This window comes from Lagenorhynchus albirostris, chromosome 19 (genome assembly GCF_949774975.1).
Source record: "Lagenorhynchus albirostris chromosome 19, mLagAlb1.1, whole genome shotgun sequence".
NCBI lineage: Eukaryota > Metazoa > Chordata > Mammalia > Artiodactyla > Delphinidae > Lagenorhynchus > Lagenorhynchus albirostris.
The window spans coordinates 2,224,335-2,242,266 of record NC_083113.1 but is presented as its reverse complement, the minus strand read 5'-3'; the positions used below and the strand labels follow the sequence as shown (position 1 = coordinate 2,242,266).

General features: G+C 41.9%; 1 protein-coding gene across 6 annotated transcripts in view; it reads left to right on the top strand.

The window, feature by feature from the left end:
- Positions 1-17,932, top strand: part of LOC132509551 (zinc finger protein 345-like) — a 38,448-nt gene that overhangs the window by 17,305 nt on the left and 3,211 nt on the right. For 4 of the 6 annotated variants that reach the window (XM_060130689.1, XM_060130687.1, XM_060130688.1 and 1 more), the window contains exons 1-3: positions 4,370-4,629; positions 5,903-6,029; positions 15,025-17,352. In XM_060130689.1, the coding sequence (XP_059986672.1) occupies positions 4,597-4,629; positions 5,903-6,029; positions 15,025-17,348 (2,484 nt within the window). In that variant the 5' untranslated portion in view covers positions 4,370-4,596 and the 3' untranslated portion in view covers positions 17,349-17,352. Of the gene's footprint in view, positions 1-4,354; positions 4,630-5,902; positions 6,030-15,024; positions 17,353-17,932 lie in introns of those variants that run through there. The other 2 variants (XM_060130690.1, XM_060130691.1) reach the window with 2 other exon arrangements.

Below are 17,932 nucleotides of genomic sequence, written 5' to 3'. Positions count from 1 at the left end.
AAAGCCTGTGTGCAGCAACGAAGACCTAACGCAGCCAAAAAATAAATTTAAAAAAAACAGTGGAGTTGCAAAGGGTGTAAGAAATGGTAGAATCAGAAAATGTACTGGATGAAAGAGTGACGTGTAATTGTTTCAAGGTGTCCAATATTTATCAAGTTATTTTTAAGAGATTCAAAGAGACTGAAGCGCATTGATGGGCTTATCTTACAAGAGATTTGATAAAACAGCTTGTCTTGGCCAAGAGCTTCTCCTTAGGGTGTCTCCGTAAAGGGTCTTTGAAGACAGTGGCAGTTTTGGAAGGAAATATTTTCTAGATGATATTGGATATAAACTTGTCCTTTGTCTTCACAGAGTGGGCAGGAGGAGTTGTCTTAGCCATTAAGCTTTGCCCCAGTATTTCAAGGTGGGTGGAATTCAGAGTGACAAGTGCATTGGATTCTGCTCTTTCCTCTGCTGGATACTGTAGCACCTGATAAATACCTTTAGTTGCTGTGAGTAAACTGGACCAAGAAAGAGGAAAAACAACTACAGAAATAATTCATAGATACTGTTTTTCAGTCATTTCAGAAAGGTGTATTGCCTCACTACATGCATTCATGTTGTTCTTCATTGACCTGATGTGTTACGGGCTCATGGTCTACCAGTGGCTCCATGGGTCTTTTCCCACACAGACACAAGCAGAGAATCCAATGCGTTCACAGCAGCAGCCTCTCCCCTAGACTTTCCCATGAGACCAAAGCACCATTCTTATCGTGGTGAGGAAAAAAGCTGCGTTCACCATTCTCATTCTGGTGAATATGTTGTCTGCTTTTACCCTCTCTTTTTATTTTATCTTTTTGGATAACTCTGATTATGAACCCACACCATGGTCTAATGAACGCCTCTGCAAAGGTATTTTCAGGTTTCCGACATTCATCCCTTAATGCTTTTTGGCAGTGACACTCAGCTCTCTCAGTTTAGCTTTCCTGTTGGGCAAGGAAAACAAATATTCTGAGTGTAGCTCCTGGGCTATAAGTTCTCTCTAGAACACCCCGCCATGTATTTAATCAACTTTATATATTTGTAGGCTCATGTTTTATGTCATTTCATCTTCCAGAAGATTTTGACTCAAAATTGATAACAGTGATAATAGCTCTGCTTTGTATTACATGTAGAGTATAAAAACACGAAAGCTACTCATAGTTATTCAAAAATAATTTTCTAAAAGTATATAATGTTATTCACTACAGGTTCAGGGAATTTTATGATAATATAGAGAATGTTCAAGATTTAGGAGTGTAGGTTATAACAGCACTTTAATTTAAACGTTAAACTTTATGTTGACACTTAAAAGATTTATTTGAATTTACAAAGCATAGTGGGGAAAATAGATGTTTCATTTGGAGAGCAAAAGACCTGGGAATACTCTTGAGCTGTAAAGTCACATATGGAATTCAAAGACTGAAGGAAGATCGATGTGTTTGTGGTATAGTGTGCGATGGGAAGAGTGATGAGAAAACAAGCAGAGGAAGCAGGTGAAGGCTTTTTTTGCCAGGTATCAGAGGATATCTCAGTGATGAGAATGATCCGAACTTTTTGTAGGGAAGATGATGAGTTTGTGGGGGATTAGTCAGGTGGGATAATAATCAGTGTTGTATATGATAACAAGTGTAAGTATTTGATTCAAATAAATTTACTTTATTAAACTCTACATTTTAGCATCATTTAATATTTGTTTTAATTGAAAACTTTGTGTTTGTTTGAAGTAGTTCTTAGCAGTGATGCATTTACAGTATTTAATAGGCATATTTTGGAAATTACGTTTTTATGAAAGTGAATTTTAGAAATTGTGATCTATTGGCAATTGGAGGATACTTTCAAAAGTTGAATGCTCTTTTCCTCTTTATTACCCAACTGTAGTAAGTTATTTGCCTTTTATTACCACTAACATTTATTAACATAATACCTGTCAAATGTTGAAGCACTAACTCACAAAGGGCCTGTATTTGGACATAGGGCATTTATAGAGGTAAATAAGGATAAGTGAGATTATAAGAGTGTGGCTGTATTCCATTAAGACTGGTTTCCTTCCATTGACAAAAACTCAATTAACAATCAAGAAGAAAAAAGTTAACTTTATTCAATTAAACAGGTTTATAACCCGGGAGACAGAGTCTCAGAATGTCTGAGATCTGTTCGGCCTGTTAGAAGTTGAAGGCACAACGATATACATTTATGAGACACAGGATCATACAACAAAATGACATGCTGACATTTTACACAAAGTTCATAGGCCAAGTAAGCATGTACAAAGCAGTCAGTGAGTCACCATAACCCCCAATAGAGTTGGGAAACAATACTAATCTTTTAAGAAGTTACATTGCTAGCATCAGAAGAAAGGGGAAAAAAGTTGATCTTTGCAGTCAAGAAAGCATTCCCATCTTTGAGGAAGACTAGTTAGTGTGTAATGCAGAAGCACACTGCACATTAAGGAGGTAGAGAGGCCAAAGCAGAAAATTTTATGTTTAAATTTTCTTGTCCTGCCTTGAAATATAAATTTCATTGCATCACTCATAAGATGAGGGATAGACACCAGGAGTACGCACACGGGGAGAAAAGGCCATGTGAGGACAGAGCAAGAAGTTGGCTACCCAAAAGCCAAAACAGAGGCCTCAGGAAAAACTATACCTTTTGACACCTTCCTGTTAGACTTTCAGCATCCAGAACTGCAAGAAAATTAATTTCTGTTATTTAAGCCACCCAGTCTATACTCTTACTAAACCAGTTTCATTTGCCCGATGCACAGCAAGCCAAACGCTGAGACGCTGAGGTTTGCAGCAGAGAAACTGTTTATTCATAAGGCAGCCAAGCGAGCAGAAGCAAAGACAAATCTCAGATTCACCTCCCCAAAGGGGAGAGGCTAGGAATGTTTATGGGATAAAGCTGGGTGGGGGGTGGGGTGGGGGGATGGGAATTGAAGATAAGAAAAGGTGATTGTTGTTCTGCACAGGTAAAAGTAAGCTACAGATTTTTTCATGAGACACCTGTTCAGAAAACGGCAGTGTTAGCATGTTCTGAGGGTGGGCTGTTGGCCCTCTGACATCAAAAGGTCACTGAGCCGACATTTGCACATGCCCAGATGGAGGGTCAGTGGTCTTAACCAGTTTTAACCAGCTCGAGCTCAAACTGGACACAGCTGACTCCCAATTTCCTAAAACACAACTTGGGCAAAGATCTTAGTGTTTAGGCTATTTGCCGCTTGGGAGTACCCGCAAGTTTTTGTAAAAGCAAAGTGAGTTTGATCAGTGAAGGCAGGTTACAGTTTATAACTTATGACTACCCAAGGTTTCAATAGTATTAAAATGTTATGGCAGCCCTAGCAGACAAACACAATTCTCATTTAATGTTTTCTCATCACCAAATAAATGAGCTCAACACCCAAGAAATATAGGTAGGCCTACAACACCACTTCTGCTGTCACAGTAAATTCTGCCATCAGACAACTGAAGGAATTGAAGGACCATAGAAGCACCACCATTTGAAACCTTGCTAGCCTTTAATAAATGGGTTGATTTGTGTAACAAAAACAAAAACAAACAAACAAACAAACAATATATATATAGAGAGAGAGAGAGAGGATTACACAATTGTAACAATTCTAAAAAGGCCACAAAATAAAAATTAGCTTTTATACAATTTAGGGCGTTTAGTTTGGCAGTTCCTATTTTTCTTCCACTTTTGATGATCCTGTTCATTTTTGCTTCTACTACTTAAAATGACTGATAACATAGGCAGAGGAACCGTTTTCTGGGGGAACCAGAGGCAGAGCTCCTGCTTGTCCATCCGCTTCAGGGCAGCCTAACATCGCACTACTTGCTTTTCTGTCATGGACCTCAATGGACTCTTTTTTCTTCTTCCTGACCAAACAAACTGAAACTTAAAAAACTGAGTAACACTTCAGACCACATGCATTTGAAGATCAATAAACAATGTTTCTAGCTATGTGTGGATTCATTTTATATACGAATGACTGGAATGATACGGCCATTTAGATGAGTAGATTTGCGAGCATCGCAAATAATAGTTTTATCCTCTAGGAGCTGCCTGGGCTTAATGGAGTCTGAAATAATGTCTCTTCGCGGCCTTTAACAACGACCAAAGCCCCTCCCTCCTTTGAGGTAGGAACACCACCAGCAGCGTTCCTCAAGGGGCTGCAAATCCAATGCTCCTTGTTGAACATTAAGAACTAGATTCGCCGCGGCCTCTGGAGCGCTGGGAACTACATTACCCTGAAGGCACGGGCCGAGAGGCAGCAACGGCCAATCAGGATGAGGGGTTCCCGCGCGTGCGCGTCTGGGCGGGACTTCCGGCGACCCCGTTGTGGCGGTCATTTATGCTCCCCTCTGGTTTGTTCGCGCTCCGGAGCGTTGTGTCAGGATCGAAGTGACTGGACCGAGAAGATCCGAGAGGAGGGCCTGTCCCCGCAACACAGAGGCAGGTCTGAGGCTAGGCGACGCCGCCCGGGGTATCGCGCGCCAAGCTCGGGAGAGTGACCGCCGTGCCCGCGTCTCGCCTCATCTCCCGCAGCTCCCGGGCCCGCTCCGTCCACCGAGTCCGATGGCGACGGCGGCGCTGAGGGACCCGCCTGAGGTAAACGCTCGTCCTCCGGCCCCTCACCGCCCACAAGGCACCAGACACTATAGCCCCGAGTGCGGGGCGCCTGCTTACGTGTCCGCAGCCCAGGCCGCGGTGTCCAGGACGGTGAGGTGGCCGTGGGCGGCGCGTGGGCGAGGGTGACAGGCGAAGGAACCGACAGGTGCAAAGGCTTGGAGGTCGGACTGAGCCAGGAGGATTCGGGAAACCTGGGGTGCATCTTATGACTGCAGTAAAGAGAGTGTGAGGTGGAATCACGCCTGGACCGGCAGAGAGAGAGGTTGTTGCTTTATTCTGAGGGACCTGCGAGCCACGGAGGGCTGTGAACGGACAAAGAGCAGTGTATTTGAGGGCTTTAAAAGTTTTCAAAAAGCTGCTCAGAGAACGAACGGATAGGATTGGAATGGGGGTGACAAAGAGAGGCACAGGGAGTTGAGTCCTCGTCCAATGTCACAGGATCTGATGAGAGGCAGCATTGGTTAGTCAGTCAGCCCGAGGTCACTAGGTTCCAGGGTTGGGTGGGGATACAAGGGAGTCCTGCACACATGGAGCCCAGCCATGGTTGCCTTCCTTTTTCGCCCAGGTTCTGAAGGTTGAAGAGGCACTTATGGAACCTATGTAAGGCAGGAGAGGGTGTCCCAGTCCCTCACTGGTTCTGGGTGGCTAATACTGAAACAGAGATCAGAAGCAAGGCAGGCAGGGCTTTCCCTGGCTATGGGCTCCCTCAGAGAACTGGGATTGTACCAGATCATGTTTGATTTTGTTAAGCACTCTGTGGATGCCATGTTCCAAGTACCTTTGTGAGTCCAGAGAGGTGCCTGTGATGTGGGGCAGGGAGGTGGTAGAGCTGTGGGAGTGCAACTGTGAGGTCTGAAGATGTGAAAGAGGTTTGGTTAACTGAATGACGTGCACATCAAGGGGAAGTGTGAGCTGAGGGCCCACAGGAGCTGGTGTTGGGGATTAAGGGTAAAGATGAGCCCATGTTTTGCTGTGTCTTGGAGGCACAATGTGGGAGACCTCAGGGGAATTACTTCGGGGGAGGGATGGGGCCCTGTAGGCCAGGCCCAGAGTTTAAATGGCGTTTATCCCCCCGGCCACCGCCTTTTGTGGCTGAGAGCTGAACACAGTGAGGAGAGATCAGGCATCATTGGCACCAGGCCTGACGTGGGGAGCTCTGATGGAGGATGACCATAGAATACATGTGTGAGGAGATGAATTGTGGGTCCTCAGAGAGAGAATGTTTATGTTTCATCTATCTCATTCATGACAGGTTGGTGTGACCTTTGAGGACATTGCCCTGTACTTCTCCTGGGAGGAATGGAAGCTCCTTGATGAGGCTCAGAGACACCTGTACCATGATGTGATGCTGGAGAACTTTGCACTTTTATCTTCACTGGGTAAGAGACTGACCCTCCCCAGTGACCTGGGCTAGGCTCTGTATCCTGCCTCACCCTCTTTTCTCCAAGGTGTGCTCTGTCCTTCTCACATATGGACCTTGGGCACTGCTTGTTTCCCCAGCTTTCTGGGTAGTTGCTGTGATAGGTAGGGCTGGGTTGTTTGCACTGCCCCCTTCTCTCCCCATAGCCCCAATACAGTCTGTACTCAATGCTCGTAGGGGTGGATTTGAGGTCAGCATTCTTGCAGTGAAGCTTATGGATTGCATCTTACTTGCCCTTTCCCTGGTCAGGTGGTGAGTCCAGGTCCATGGTACTTCTGTGTCCCAGGTTTTGTTCCTTCTTATTATCTGACATTTCCTTCTGCCTCCATATGCCAGGAATTGAAGGTATTGTCATGACCATTACTTACCTGGACCATGGGCTGTTTTATAAGGCTGTCCTTAATGGTTCTACTTGTGGTGTTTAGATCTCTTTTCTTTTCTCCAGCTTATTGGGGTATAATTGACAAATAATACTGTATGTATTTAAAGTGTACAGGGAGTTCCCTGGTGGTCTAGTGGTTAGGATTCAGCACTTCCACTGCCATGGCCCGGGTTCAATCCGTGGTCAGAGAACTGAGATCCCACAAGCCACGCAGTGTGGCCAAAAAATGAAAAAAAAATTAAAAAGTACAAGGAAGTGTACAATGTCATGATTTTATATACACACATACAGTATGAAATGATTACTACAGTCAAGTTGATTAACACATCCATTACCTCACATAATTGTATTTACATTTTTCGTGTGTGTGAAAACACTTAAGATCTACTCTGTTAGCCCATTTGAAGTATACAATACAGCATTAAGTATAGGCTCCATGCTGTATTAGTTCTTCAGAGCTTATTCATCTTATAAAACTGACCAACATCTTCCCATTTCCTCTAGACCTGAGCACCCTGCATCTACTCTTTGTTTCTATGGGTTCAACTGTTTTTTATCCCACGATTCCATATATAAGGGATCGCATACAGTATTTATCTTTCTTTGGCTTATTTCACTTTGCATTATGCCCTCCAGGTTCATCATTGTTGTCACAAATGCATGAGTTCCTTTTTTAATGGCTGAATAATACTCCATTGCATATAAATACAAGACTTTATTAATCCATTCATTCGTAGACAGATACAGGCATATTGCAGGTTAGGTTCCAGACCACCGCAATAAGGTGAGTAACACAATAAAGCAAGTCACCAAAACTTTTGTTTTCCAGTGCCTATAAATGTTATGTTTACACTGTATAGTAGCCAGTAAGTGTGCAATAGCATTATGTCTTAAAAAGCAACATATATACCTTAGTTAAAAAATACTTTATTGCTAAAAAAATTTTAATCATCATCTGAGTTGTATCTTTTTGCTGCTGGAGCAATTTATTTAAAAAAATTTTTTTAATAAATAAATTTATTTATTTATGGCTGCGTTGGGTCTTCGTTGCTGTGCGCAGGCTTTCTCTAGTTACAGCGAGTGTGGCTACTCTTCATTGTGGTACAGGGGCTTCTTATTGCAGTGGCTTCTTTTGTTGTGGAGCACAGGCTCTAGGTGCATGGGCTTCAGTAGTTGTGGCGTGCGAGGTCTAGAGTGCTGGCTCAGTAGTTGTGGCACAAGGGCTTAGTTGCTCCGCGGCACGTGGGATCTTCCCGGACCAGAGCCTGAACCCATGTCCCCTGCTTTCGCAGGTGGATTCTATTTTTTGTTTGTTTGTTAATTTTATTTATTTATTTTGGGCTGTGTTGAGTCTTCATTGCTGCACGTGAGCTTTCTCTTGTTGCAGCAAGTGGGGGCTACTCTTTCATTGCAGTGCACAGGTTTCTGTTTGGGGTGGCTTCTCTTGTTGTGGAAAACGGGCTCTAGGCACACGGGCTTCAGTAGTTGTGACATGAGGGCTTAGTAGCTGTGGCTCGCTGGCTCTAGCGCGCAGGCTCAGTAGTTGTGGCGCACGGGCTTAGTTGCTCCGCACCATATGGGATCTTCCCAGACCAGGGTTCGAACCCGTGTCCCCTGCATTGGCAGGAAGAGTCTTAACCACTGCATCACGAGGGCGGCCCGGCAGGCGGATTCTTAACCAACTGTGCCACCAGGGAAGTCCCTTGCCTTAATTTTGACTGATCAAGGTGCTGACTAATCAGGTTGATGAAGGTTTTGGTGGCTTTGGCAATTTCTTCAAATAAGACAAGAATGATGGTTGCCACATCAATGGACTCTTCCTTTCAGGAATGATTTCTCTGTAGCACGTGATGCTGTTTGATAGCATTTAACACACAGTAGAACTTCTTTCAAAATTGTAGTCAATCTTCTCAAACCCTACTGCTGCTTTATGAACTAAGTTTATGTAATATTCTAAAGCCTTTGTCATCATTTCAACAATCTGCACAGCATCTTCACCAGGAGTACATTCCATCTCAAGAAACCATTTTCTTTTCTCATCCATAAGAAACAACTCCTCATCTGTTAAAGTTTTCTCTTGAGATTGCAGCAGTTCAGTCATCTTCCAGCTGCACTTCTAATTCTAGTTCTCTTGGTTTTTCCACTACATCTGCAGTTACTTCCTCCACTGAAATCCTGAACCCCTCAAAGTCATCTAGAGAGTAGGAATCAGCTTTTTCCCAACTCCTGTTAATGTTGATAGTTTTACCTCTTCCCATGATTCATAAATGTTCTTAATGGCATCTAGAATGGTGAGTCCTTTCCAAAAGGTTTTCAATTTACTTTGCCCTGATCCATCAGAGGATTGCTATCCATGGCAGCTATAGCCTTATGAAATGTATTTCTTAAGACTTGACAGTGTAAACTACTTGATCCATGGGCTACAGAATAGATGTTGTAGTAGTAGGCATGAAAAGAACATTAATCTTGTACATCTCCACCAGAGCTCTTGGCTGACCAGCTGCATTGTCAGTGAGTAGTAATATTTTGAGAACATTTTTTTTTTCAGAGCAGTAGGTCTCGACAGTAGTCTTAAAATATTCAGTAAATCATGTTATAAGGAGACATGCTGTCATCCAGGCTTTGTTGTTCCATTTATAGAATATATGCAGAGTAGATTTAGCAGAATTGTTAAGGGCCTAAGATTTTCAGAATGATAAATGAGCATTGGCTTCAACTTTCAGTCACCAGCTGCATTACCCTTAACAAGAGAGTCAGCCTGTCCTTTGAAGCCAGACATTGACTTCTCCTCTCTAACTGTGAAAGTCCTAGATGCCATCTTCTTCCAACATAAGACTGTTTCATCTACATTAAAAATGTGTTGTATAGTGTAGCCACGTCCATTAATTATCTTAACTAGATCATGTGGATAACTTTGGTACAGCTTCTACATCAGCACTTGCTGCTTCACTGTGTACTTTTTTTTTTCACCTTGTACTTTTATGTTATCGAGACAGCTTCTTTCCTTAAATCTCATGAACCCACCTATGCTAGCTTCATACTTTTTTTCCCCCAGCTTCTCACCTCTCTCAGCCATCACAGAATTGGAGAGAGTTGGGGCCTGACTCTGGATCAGGCTTTGGCTTAAGGTAATGCTGTGGCTGGCTTGATCTTGGATACAGATCACTAAAATTTTCTCCATATCAGCAATAAGACTATTTTGCTTTCTTATTATTTGTGTGTTCACTAGAGTAGCACTTTTAATTTACTTGAAGAACTTTTCCTTTGCATTTATTGATACAACTTGGTTAATACTGGTTGGTCCAAGGACCTGGCTTTCAGCCTCTCTTGGCTTTTAACTTGCCTTCCTCACTAAGCTTTATCATTTCTAGCTTTTGATTTAAAGTGAAAGACATGTGATCCTTCCTTTTACTTGAGCTCTTAGAGGCCATTGTAGGGTTATTAATTCACCTAATTTCAGTATTGTTGCATCTCAAGAAATATGGAGGCGTGAGGAGAGGGAGAGAGACAGATTCGCCGTCCATAGAGCAGGCAGAACACATACAGTGTTTATCGATTAAGTCTGCTGTCTTATGGGTCCAGTTTGTGGCACCCCAAAACAAAGATCACTGATCACAGATCACCATAACAAGTATAACAATAATGAGAAAGTTGGAAATATCGCAAAAATTACCAAAACGTGACTCACAGACACAACGTGAGCAAATGCTGTTAGAAAAATGGCGCCAGTAGACTTGCTTGACACAGGGTTACTGCATACCTTCAATTTGTAAGAAAATGAGTTATCTGTGAAGCACAGTAAAACAAGGTATGCCTGTACTTAGGTTGTTTTTATACCTGGGCTATTGTGGATCATGCTGCAGTGAACATGGGGGTGCAAACACCTGTTTGAGATACAGATTTTATTTCCTCTGAAAATAGACACAGAATTGGGATTATTGGACCATGCAGAGTTCTATTTTTTTTTTTTTTTTTTTTTTTTGCGGTACACGGGCCTCTCACTGCTGTGGCCTCTCTTGTTGTGGAGCACAGGCTCCCGACGCGCAGGTTCAGCGGCCATAGATCACGGGCCCAGCCGCCCCGCGGCATGTGGGATCTTCCCAGACCAGGGCACGAACCCGTGTCCCCTGCATCGGCAGGCGGACTCTCAACCACTGCGCCACCAGGGAAGCCCCAGAGTTCTATTTTTAATTTTTAGGAAATTCCATACAGTTTTCCCTAATGGCTGTAGCGATTTACATTCCTACCAACAATGTAGAAGGTTTTCCTTTTCTTCACATCCTCACGAACATGTATCTCTTGTCTTTTTGATAGTAGTGTTCCAGACAGGTGTGAGGTATCTCATTGTGGTTTGGATTTGCATTTCCCCGATGTTAGTGATTTTGAGCACCTTTTCACATACCTGTTGATCATTTGTATGTTTTGGATAAATATCTGTTCAGGTCCTTTTGCCCATTTTTAATTGGATTCTTTAGTTTTTTATTGTTGAATTGTATGAGTTCTGATATTTTCTGGATATTAACCCCTTATCAGATAAATCCTTTGCAAGTATTTTCTCCTTTTCCTTAGGTTGTGTTTTCATTTTGTTTCCCTTGCTATAAAGAAGCTTTTCCATTTGATATAGTCCCACTCGTTTATTTTTGCTTTCATTGCTTGTGCTATGGGTGTTATCTAAAAAAAATCGTTGCCAACACCAATGTCAAGGAGCTTTTTCTCTGTATTTTCTTCTAAAAGTTTTACAATTTCAGGGTTTATGCTTCAAAATTTTAATCCGATTCAAGTTAATTTTTGTGAGTGGTGTGAGATAAGGCTCTAGTTTCATTTTTTTTGCTTGTGGATAACCAGTGTTTCCATCACAATTTTTGGAAGAAGCTGTCCTTTCTCCATTGTGTGTTCTTGTTGTGCCTATCAAAGATCAGTTGACCACATATGCGTGAGTTTATTTCTGGACTCTGTATTCTGTTCAGTTGGTCTATGTGTCTATTTTTATGACAGTACCATAATGTATTAATTACCATAGAATTGTAATAGTTTGAAATCAGAAAGTGTGATGCCTCTAGATTTGTCCTTTTTCAAGATTGTTTTGGCTATTTGGAATTTTTCATGGTTCCATACAAATTTTAGGATTGTTTATTCTATTTCTGTGGAAAATGTCATTGGAATTTTGATATGGATTGTTTTCAATCTGTAAATTGCTCTTTGTAAAATTAACAATATTAATTTTTCCAATCCAGGAATACTGGATATCTTTCCATTTATTTATGTCTTCTTTAGTTTCTTTCATCGTTGTCTTATGATTTTCAGAATGTAAATCTTTCATCCCCTAGATTAAATTTGTTCCTGAGTATCTTATTCTTTTGATGCTATTTAAAATAAGATTGCTTTCTTAATTTTCTATTGAGACAGTTTGTAATTAGTGTATATAAATGCAACTGAAATTTGTATATTGGTTCTTTTTATCCTGAAACTTTACTGAATTCATTTGTTAGGGTGGAATTTTGGGGGTTTCTACATATAAGAGTGCGTTACCTGCAAACAAACACTTTTCCTTCTTCCAGTCCAATTTGACTGCCTTTTCTTTCTTTTTCTTCTCTACTTACTCTGGGTGGGGCTTCCTGTACTATGTTGAATAAAAACGGATAGGGTAGGCATCCTTGTCTTGTTCTGATGTTAGAGGAAAACCTTTTAGCTTTTGAATGTTCAATATGATGTTAGGTATGGGCTTGTCAGACATGTTGAAGTACATTCCTTCTATACCTAGCTTTTTTAAAAAAAAAATTAATTTCGCTGTGTCTGGTGTTAGTTGTGGTGTGCAGGATCTTTTAGTTGTGTACAGGCTTCTCTCTAGTTGTGGTGTGCGGGCTCAGTAGCTGTGACCTGCAGGCCCTCTAGTTAGAGCGCATGGGCTCACTGGTTGCAGCACACAGGCTCTCTAGTTATGGCATGTGGGCTCCAGAGCACGTGGGCTCAGTAGTTGTGGTGCATGGGCTCTCTAGTTGTGGCAGGCGGGCTGCAGAGTGTGTGGGCTCAGTAGTTGCAGTGCATGGGCTGAGTCATTGCAGTGCATGGGCTGAGTAGTTGCAGTGCATGGGCTTAGTTCCCCAACCTAGGACTGAACTCGTGTCTCCTGCGTTTGAAGATGGATTCTTAACCACTGGACTACCAGGGAAGTCCCCCTTCTATACCTAACTTGTTGAGAGTTTTTATCATGAATGGATATTGAATTTTAAAATGGTTTTTCAGCATCTATTCATATGATTATGATTTTTATCCTTTGTTCTGATAATGTGGTGTATCACATTTATTGATTTGCACATGATTTTGAACCATCTTTGCACCCCAAGGATAAATGCTACTTGATTGTGATGTATGATCCTGTAAATGTGCTGTTGGATTTGGTTTGCAAGTATTTGGTTGAGGATTTTTGCATCTCTATTCATCAGGGATTTTTTTTTTATTTACTTATTTTATTTATTTATTTTTGGCTTTGTTGGATCTTAGTTGCTGTGTGTGGGCTTTCTCTAGTTGCGGCGAGTGGGGGCTCCTCTTTGTTGTGGTGCATGTGCTTCTCATTGTGGTGGCTTCCCTTGTTGCAGAGCACGGGCTCTAGGCATGCAGGCCTCAGTAGTTACAGCACACGTGTTCAGTAGTTGTGGCTCGCAGGCTCTAGAGCACATGGGCTTAGTTGCTCCGCAGCATGTAGGATCTACCTGGACCAGGGTTCGAACCTGTGTCCTGTGTATTGGCAGGCAGATTCTTCATCACTGTGCCACCAGGGACACCCTTATCAGGGATATTGACCTGTAATTTTCTTCTGTTGTATTCTTCTTAAATGGCTTTGATATCAGAGTAATGCTGGTCTCATAAAATGAACTTGGAAGTGTTCCTGCTTCAATTTTTTGGAAGACTTTGAGAAAGATTGATATTAATGTTTTAAATATTTAGTAGATGGCTTCCCTGGTGGCACAGTGGTTGAGAGTCCGCCTGCTGATGCAGGGGATGCAGGTTCATGCCCTGGTCCGGGAGGATCCCACTGCCATTGAGCAGCTGGGCCCATGAGCCATGGCTGCTGAGCCTGCATGTCCGGAGCCTGTGCTCCGCAATGGGAGAGGCCACAACAGTGAGAGGCCCTCATACTGCAAAAAATAAATAAATAAATAAATAAATATTTAGTAGAATTCCCAGTGATTTTGCCTAGTCCTGGGCTTTTCTTTGTTGGGAGATTTTTTTTATTAGTGATTCAATCTGCTTACCAGTTATAGGTTAATTCACATTTCCTATTTCTTCATGATTTTATTTTGGTAGGTTTTATGTTTATAGGAGTTTTATTCATTTCTTCTGAGTTATCCAATTTGTTGGCAAATAATTGTTCATTCTAGCTTCTTCTGATTGATTGTATTCCTGCAGTATCAGTTGTTATGTCTCCTCTTTCATTTCTGATTTTGAGTCGTCTCTCTTTTTTTCATAATCCAGCTAAAGGCTTGTCAATTTATCTTTTCAAAAAAACCAACTGTTGAGATTTCCCTGGTGATCAGTGGTTAGGACTCTGCACTTCCACTGTAGGGGGTCCAGGTTCAATGCCTGGTCAGGGAACTAAGATCCCAAAAGCCATACAGAGTGGCCAAAAAACAAAGTAAAAAGTTTTTTTAAAAAAATTTAAAAACCTCTTACTTTTATTGGTGTTTTCTGTCATTTTTCTAGTCTCTATTTCATTTATTTCTGCTCTGATCTTTATTATTTGTTTTATTTCTGCTAACTTTAACCTTAGTCTGTTCTTTTTCTCATACCTTGAGATATAGAGTTAGATTGTTTATTAGAGATCATTCTTTTTTCTTAATGTAGTCATTTATTGCTATAAACTATCCTCTTACAATTGCTTTTACTGCAGCCCATAAGTTTTCGTGTGTTATGTTTCCATTTACATTTGTTTGAATATTTTTTTTTAATCATTTCTTGTTTAACCCATAGGTCATTCAGGAGTGTGTCATTTAAATTCTACGTATTTGTGAATTTCCCAGCTTTCCTCCTGTTAATGATTTCTAGTTTTGTACCATTGTGGTTGGAAAAGATATTTAATATGTTTTCCATCTTTTTAAATTTGTTAATACTTGTTTTGTGACCTAACATGTGATCTATCCTAGAGAGTGTTCTCTGTGTACTTGAGAAGAATGTGTATTCTGCTATAGTTGGATGGCATCTTTTGTACATGTCTGTCAGGTCCCTTTGATCTTAGGTGCAGTTCAAGAGCAACGTTTTCTTATTCAGAGTGGGGCATTGAACCCCTAATATTACTTCACTGCTGTCTTTTTCTGCCTTCAGATTTGTTTGTATTTGCTTAATATATTCGGGTGTTCCAATATTGGATGCAAATATACTTGTAATTGTTATATCCTCTTGATGAATTGACTGCTTTATCATATAATGACCTCCTTTGTCTATTTACTTAAAGTCTGTCTTTTCTGACATAGTATAATTTCTCCTATTCTTTTTTTGTTTCATTTGCACGTTTGTGGTTCGGTTGCCCCTTCCAATAAAGTGAATGTGTACCTCATCAGTGTTTCTTTGCATTCAGGTGTCTGGAGTGGAGAAGAGAATGTTGAGGCATCCTTTGAACAGAATGTTTCTGTGGTAATGTCACAGGTCAGGACTTCCAAGGAACCTTCATCTTCCCAGAAGACTCACCCCTGTGAGATGTGTGGTCCAATCTTGAGAGACATTTTCCATTTGACTGAGCAGCAGGGAACACAACACAGCCAGAAACTGTTCAAGTGTAGGGCATGTGCAAAAGGATTTTATTTCAGTGCAGACACTCAGCAGCACCAGGAGCAACACATGCAAGAAAAACCGTTCATAATCGGTGTGGACAGGGCCTCATTTGTGAAGAGCAGCAATTTCCATGTGTCAGGGGAGGCTTTTACCTGCAAGAAAGTTGCAGAGGACTTCCTAGCCACCTCAGGACATCTGAATCAACAGGCCATTCACACTGGGGAAAAGCCAAACACAGTCACCCACTGCATGGAAACTTTACAAAGCAGAAAAAGTCATTGCACCAGGGGAGAATGCAAGAAAGCCTTCAGCCCCAAACACACACTTGTTCAGGCCCAGAGTGTCTACACTGAAAGACAGTGTTTTATGTGCAGTGAATGTGGGAAAACATTCAAGTATAAATCCTCATTTGTTGTGCACCAGAGAATTCACACTGGTGACAGGGTTTATGACTGTGGCGACTGTGGAAAATCTTTTAGGGGAAGCTCAGCCCTCATTCAACATCGAAGAATTCATACTGGGGCAAGGCAGTACAAGTGCAGCAAATGTGGGAAATCCTTTAGCCAAGAATTTGTCTTCATTTATCCTCAGAGGAGTCACACTGGAGAAGATTGCCACATTTGCCATCAGTGTGCACAATCTTTTAGCCATAGCTCCATCTATTTTCAACAACAGACAGTTCACACTGGAGAAATGAGTTATGAGTGCACTGAATGTAGGAAGCCCTTTAGACGAAAATCTGACCTCATTGAACACTGGAGGGTTCACACAGGAGAAAGGCCTTATGAGTGCAGTGAATGTGGGAAATCCTTTACTTCTAGCTCCGCCCTTCGTTATCATCAGAGAGTTCACACTGGAGAAAAGCCTTATAAATGTGGGGAATGTGGGAAGTCTTTTACCTCTAGCTCTGGCCTACGTTATCATCAGAGAATTCACACAGGAGAAAGGCCATATGAGTGTACTGATTGTGGAAAGTCTTTTACCCAAATAAATCACCTCATTATACACCGAAGAGTTCACACAGGAGAAAGGCCTTATGAGTGTAGTGAATGTGGGAAATCCTTTAGCCACAAATCTTACCTGTCTCAACACCAGAGAGTTCACACTGGAGAAAGGCCTTATGAATGTAGTGAATGTGGGAAATCTTTTACCTCTGGTTCCGCCCTCTGTTATCATCAGAGAGTTCACACAGGAGAAAAACCTTATGAGTGCAGTGAATGTGGGAAATCCTTTACCAATGGACCGATACTCATTCGACACCGTAGAGTTCACACAGGAGAAAGGCCTTATGAGTGCAGTGAATGTGGGAAATCCTTTACCCAAAGAAATCATCTCAACATACACCAGAGAGTTCACACAGGAGAAAGACCTTATGAGTGCATTGAATGTGGGAAATCTTTTACCTCTGGTTCTGCCCTTCGTTATCATCAGAAAATTCACATTGGAGAAAGGCCTTATGAGTGCAGTGAATGTGAGAAATCTTTTACCTCTAGCTCTGCCCTCCGTTGTCATCAGAGAGTTCACACAGGAGAAAGGCCTTTTGACTGCAGTGAATGTGGTAAATCTTTTAGGGACAGTTCCCAATTGAATCAACACCAGAGAGTTCACACTGGAGAAAAGCCTTATGAATGTAGTGATTGTGGGAGATCCTTTAGCCAGAATTCATACCTCTCTAAACACCGGAGAGTTCACACTGGAGAAAGGCCTTATGAGTGCAGTGAATGTGAGAAATCTTTTACTTCTGTCTCTGCCCTTGGTTATCATCAGAGAGTTCACACTGGAGAAAGGCCTTATAAGTGCAGTGACTGTGGGAAATCTTTTACCAATAGCTCAATACTGATTCGCCATCGGAGAGTTCACACAGGAGAAAGGCCTCATGCATGTAGTGACTGTGGAAAGTCCTTTACCCAAAGAATTCACCTCATAATTCACCGGAGAGTTCACACAGGAGAAAGGCCTTATGAGTGCAGTGAATGTGGGAAATCTTTTACCTCTCGTTCCACCCTTCATTATCATCAGAGAGTTCACACAGGAGAAAAGCCTTATGACTGCAGCGAATGTGGGAAGTCTTTTAGCCGAAAATCTAACCTCTCTCAGCACCAGCGAGTTCACACTGGAGAAAGGCCTTAAATGTGTAAGAAATGTATAATTTCCTTGTTCAGTGTAGTGACATTGGATGAAACTGAGGCACTAGTTGTCCCATGCATCTAAACATCAGGAGTAGAGAGATTCCTCATAATTTTCAGTTTTGTGGGAAGCATGTGTGATTGTGTTACACTCTCTAACCTACCCAGGGCTCTTGATAGATTTATGTCACTGCCACTTTCTGTAGCCAGATCCATTTCATCTCTATAAGCTGGCATGTCCCCACAGTGTGCATCAGTCACTACTGCAGTGTGCTCAGGGAAGCCAACTCTGTTCTCTCATTTCTGGGAGGAAATTAGGAATAACCTGAACCTTTAGGATTCCCTTTCTGACCAGCTTGGGCATGGGCCTGACCTATTATTGGCCCAAAGAACATCATATGAGTTCATCTGGCAGCTTCCAGAGAAGGATTACCATTTTCAGGGACATGTTGGTCTCAAGATACTTGTGATGAAGTTTTATACCTTCTGAGTCACCAGCCATTGCTGGTGACTGCCAGCCATTGCTGCCAGATCTGCCAGAACATTGCCAGAACAGTAACAAAGACCTTACTGTTTAAGTCCTCTTTA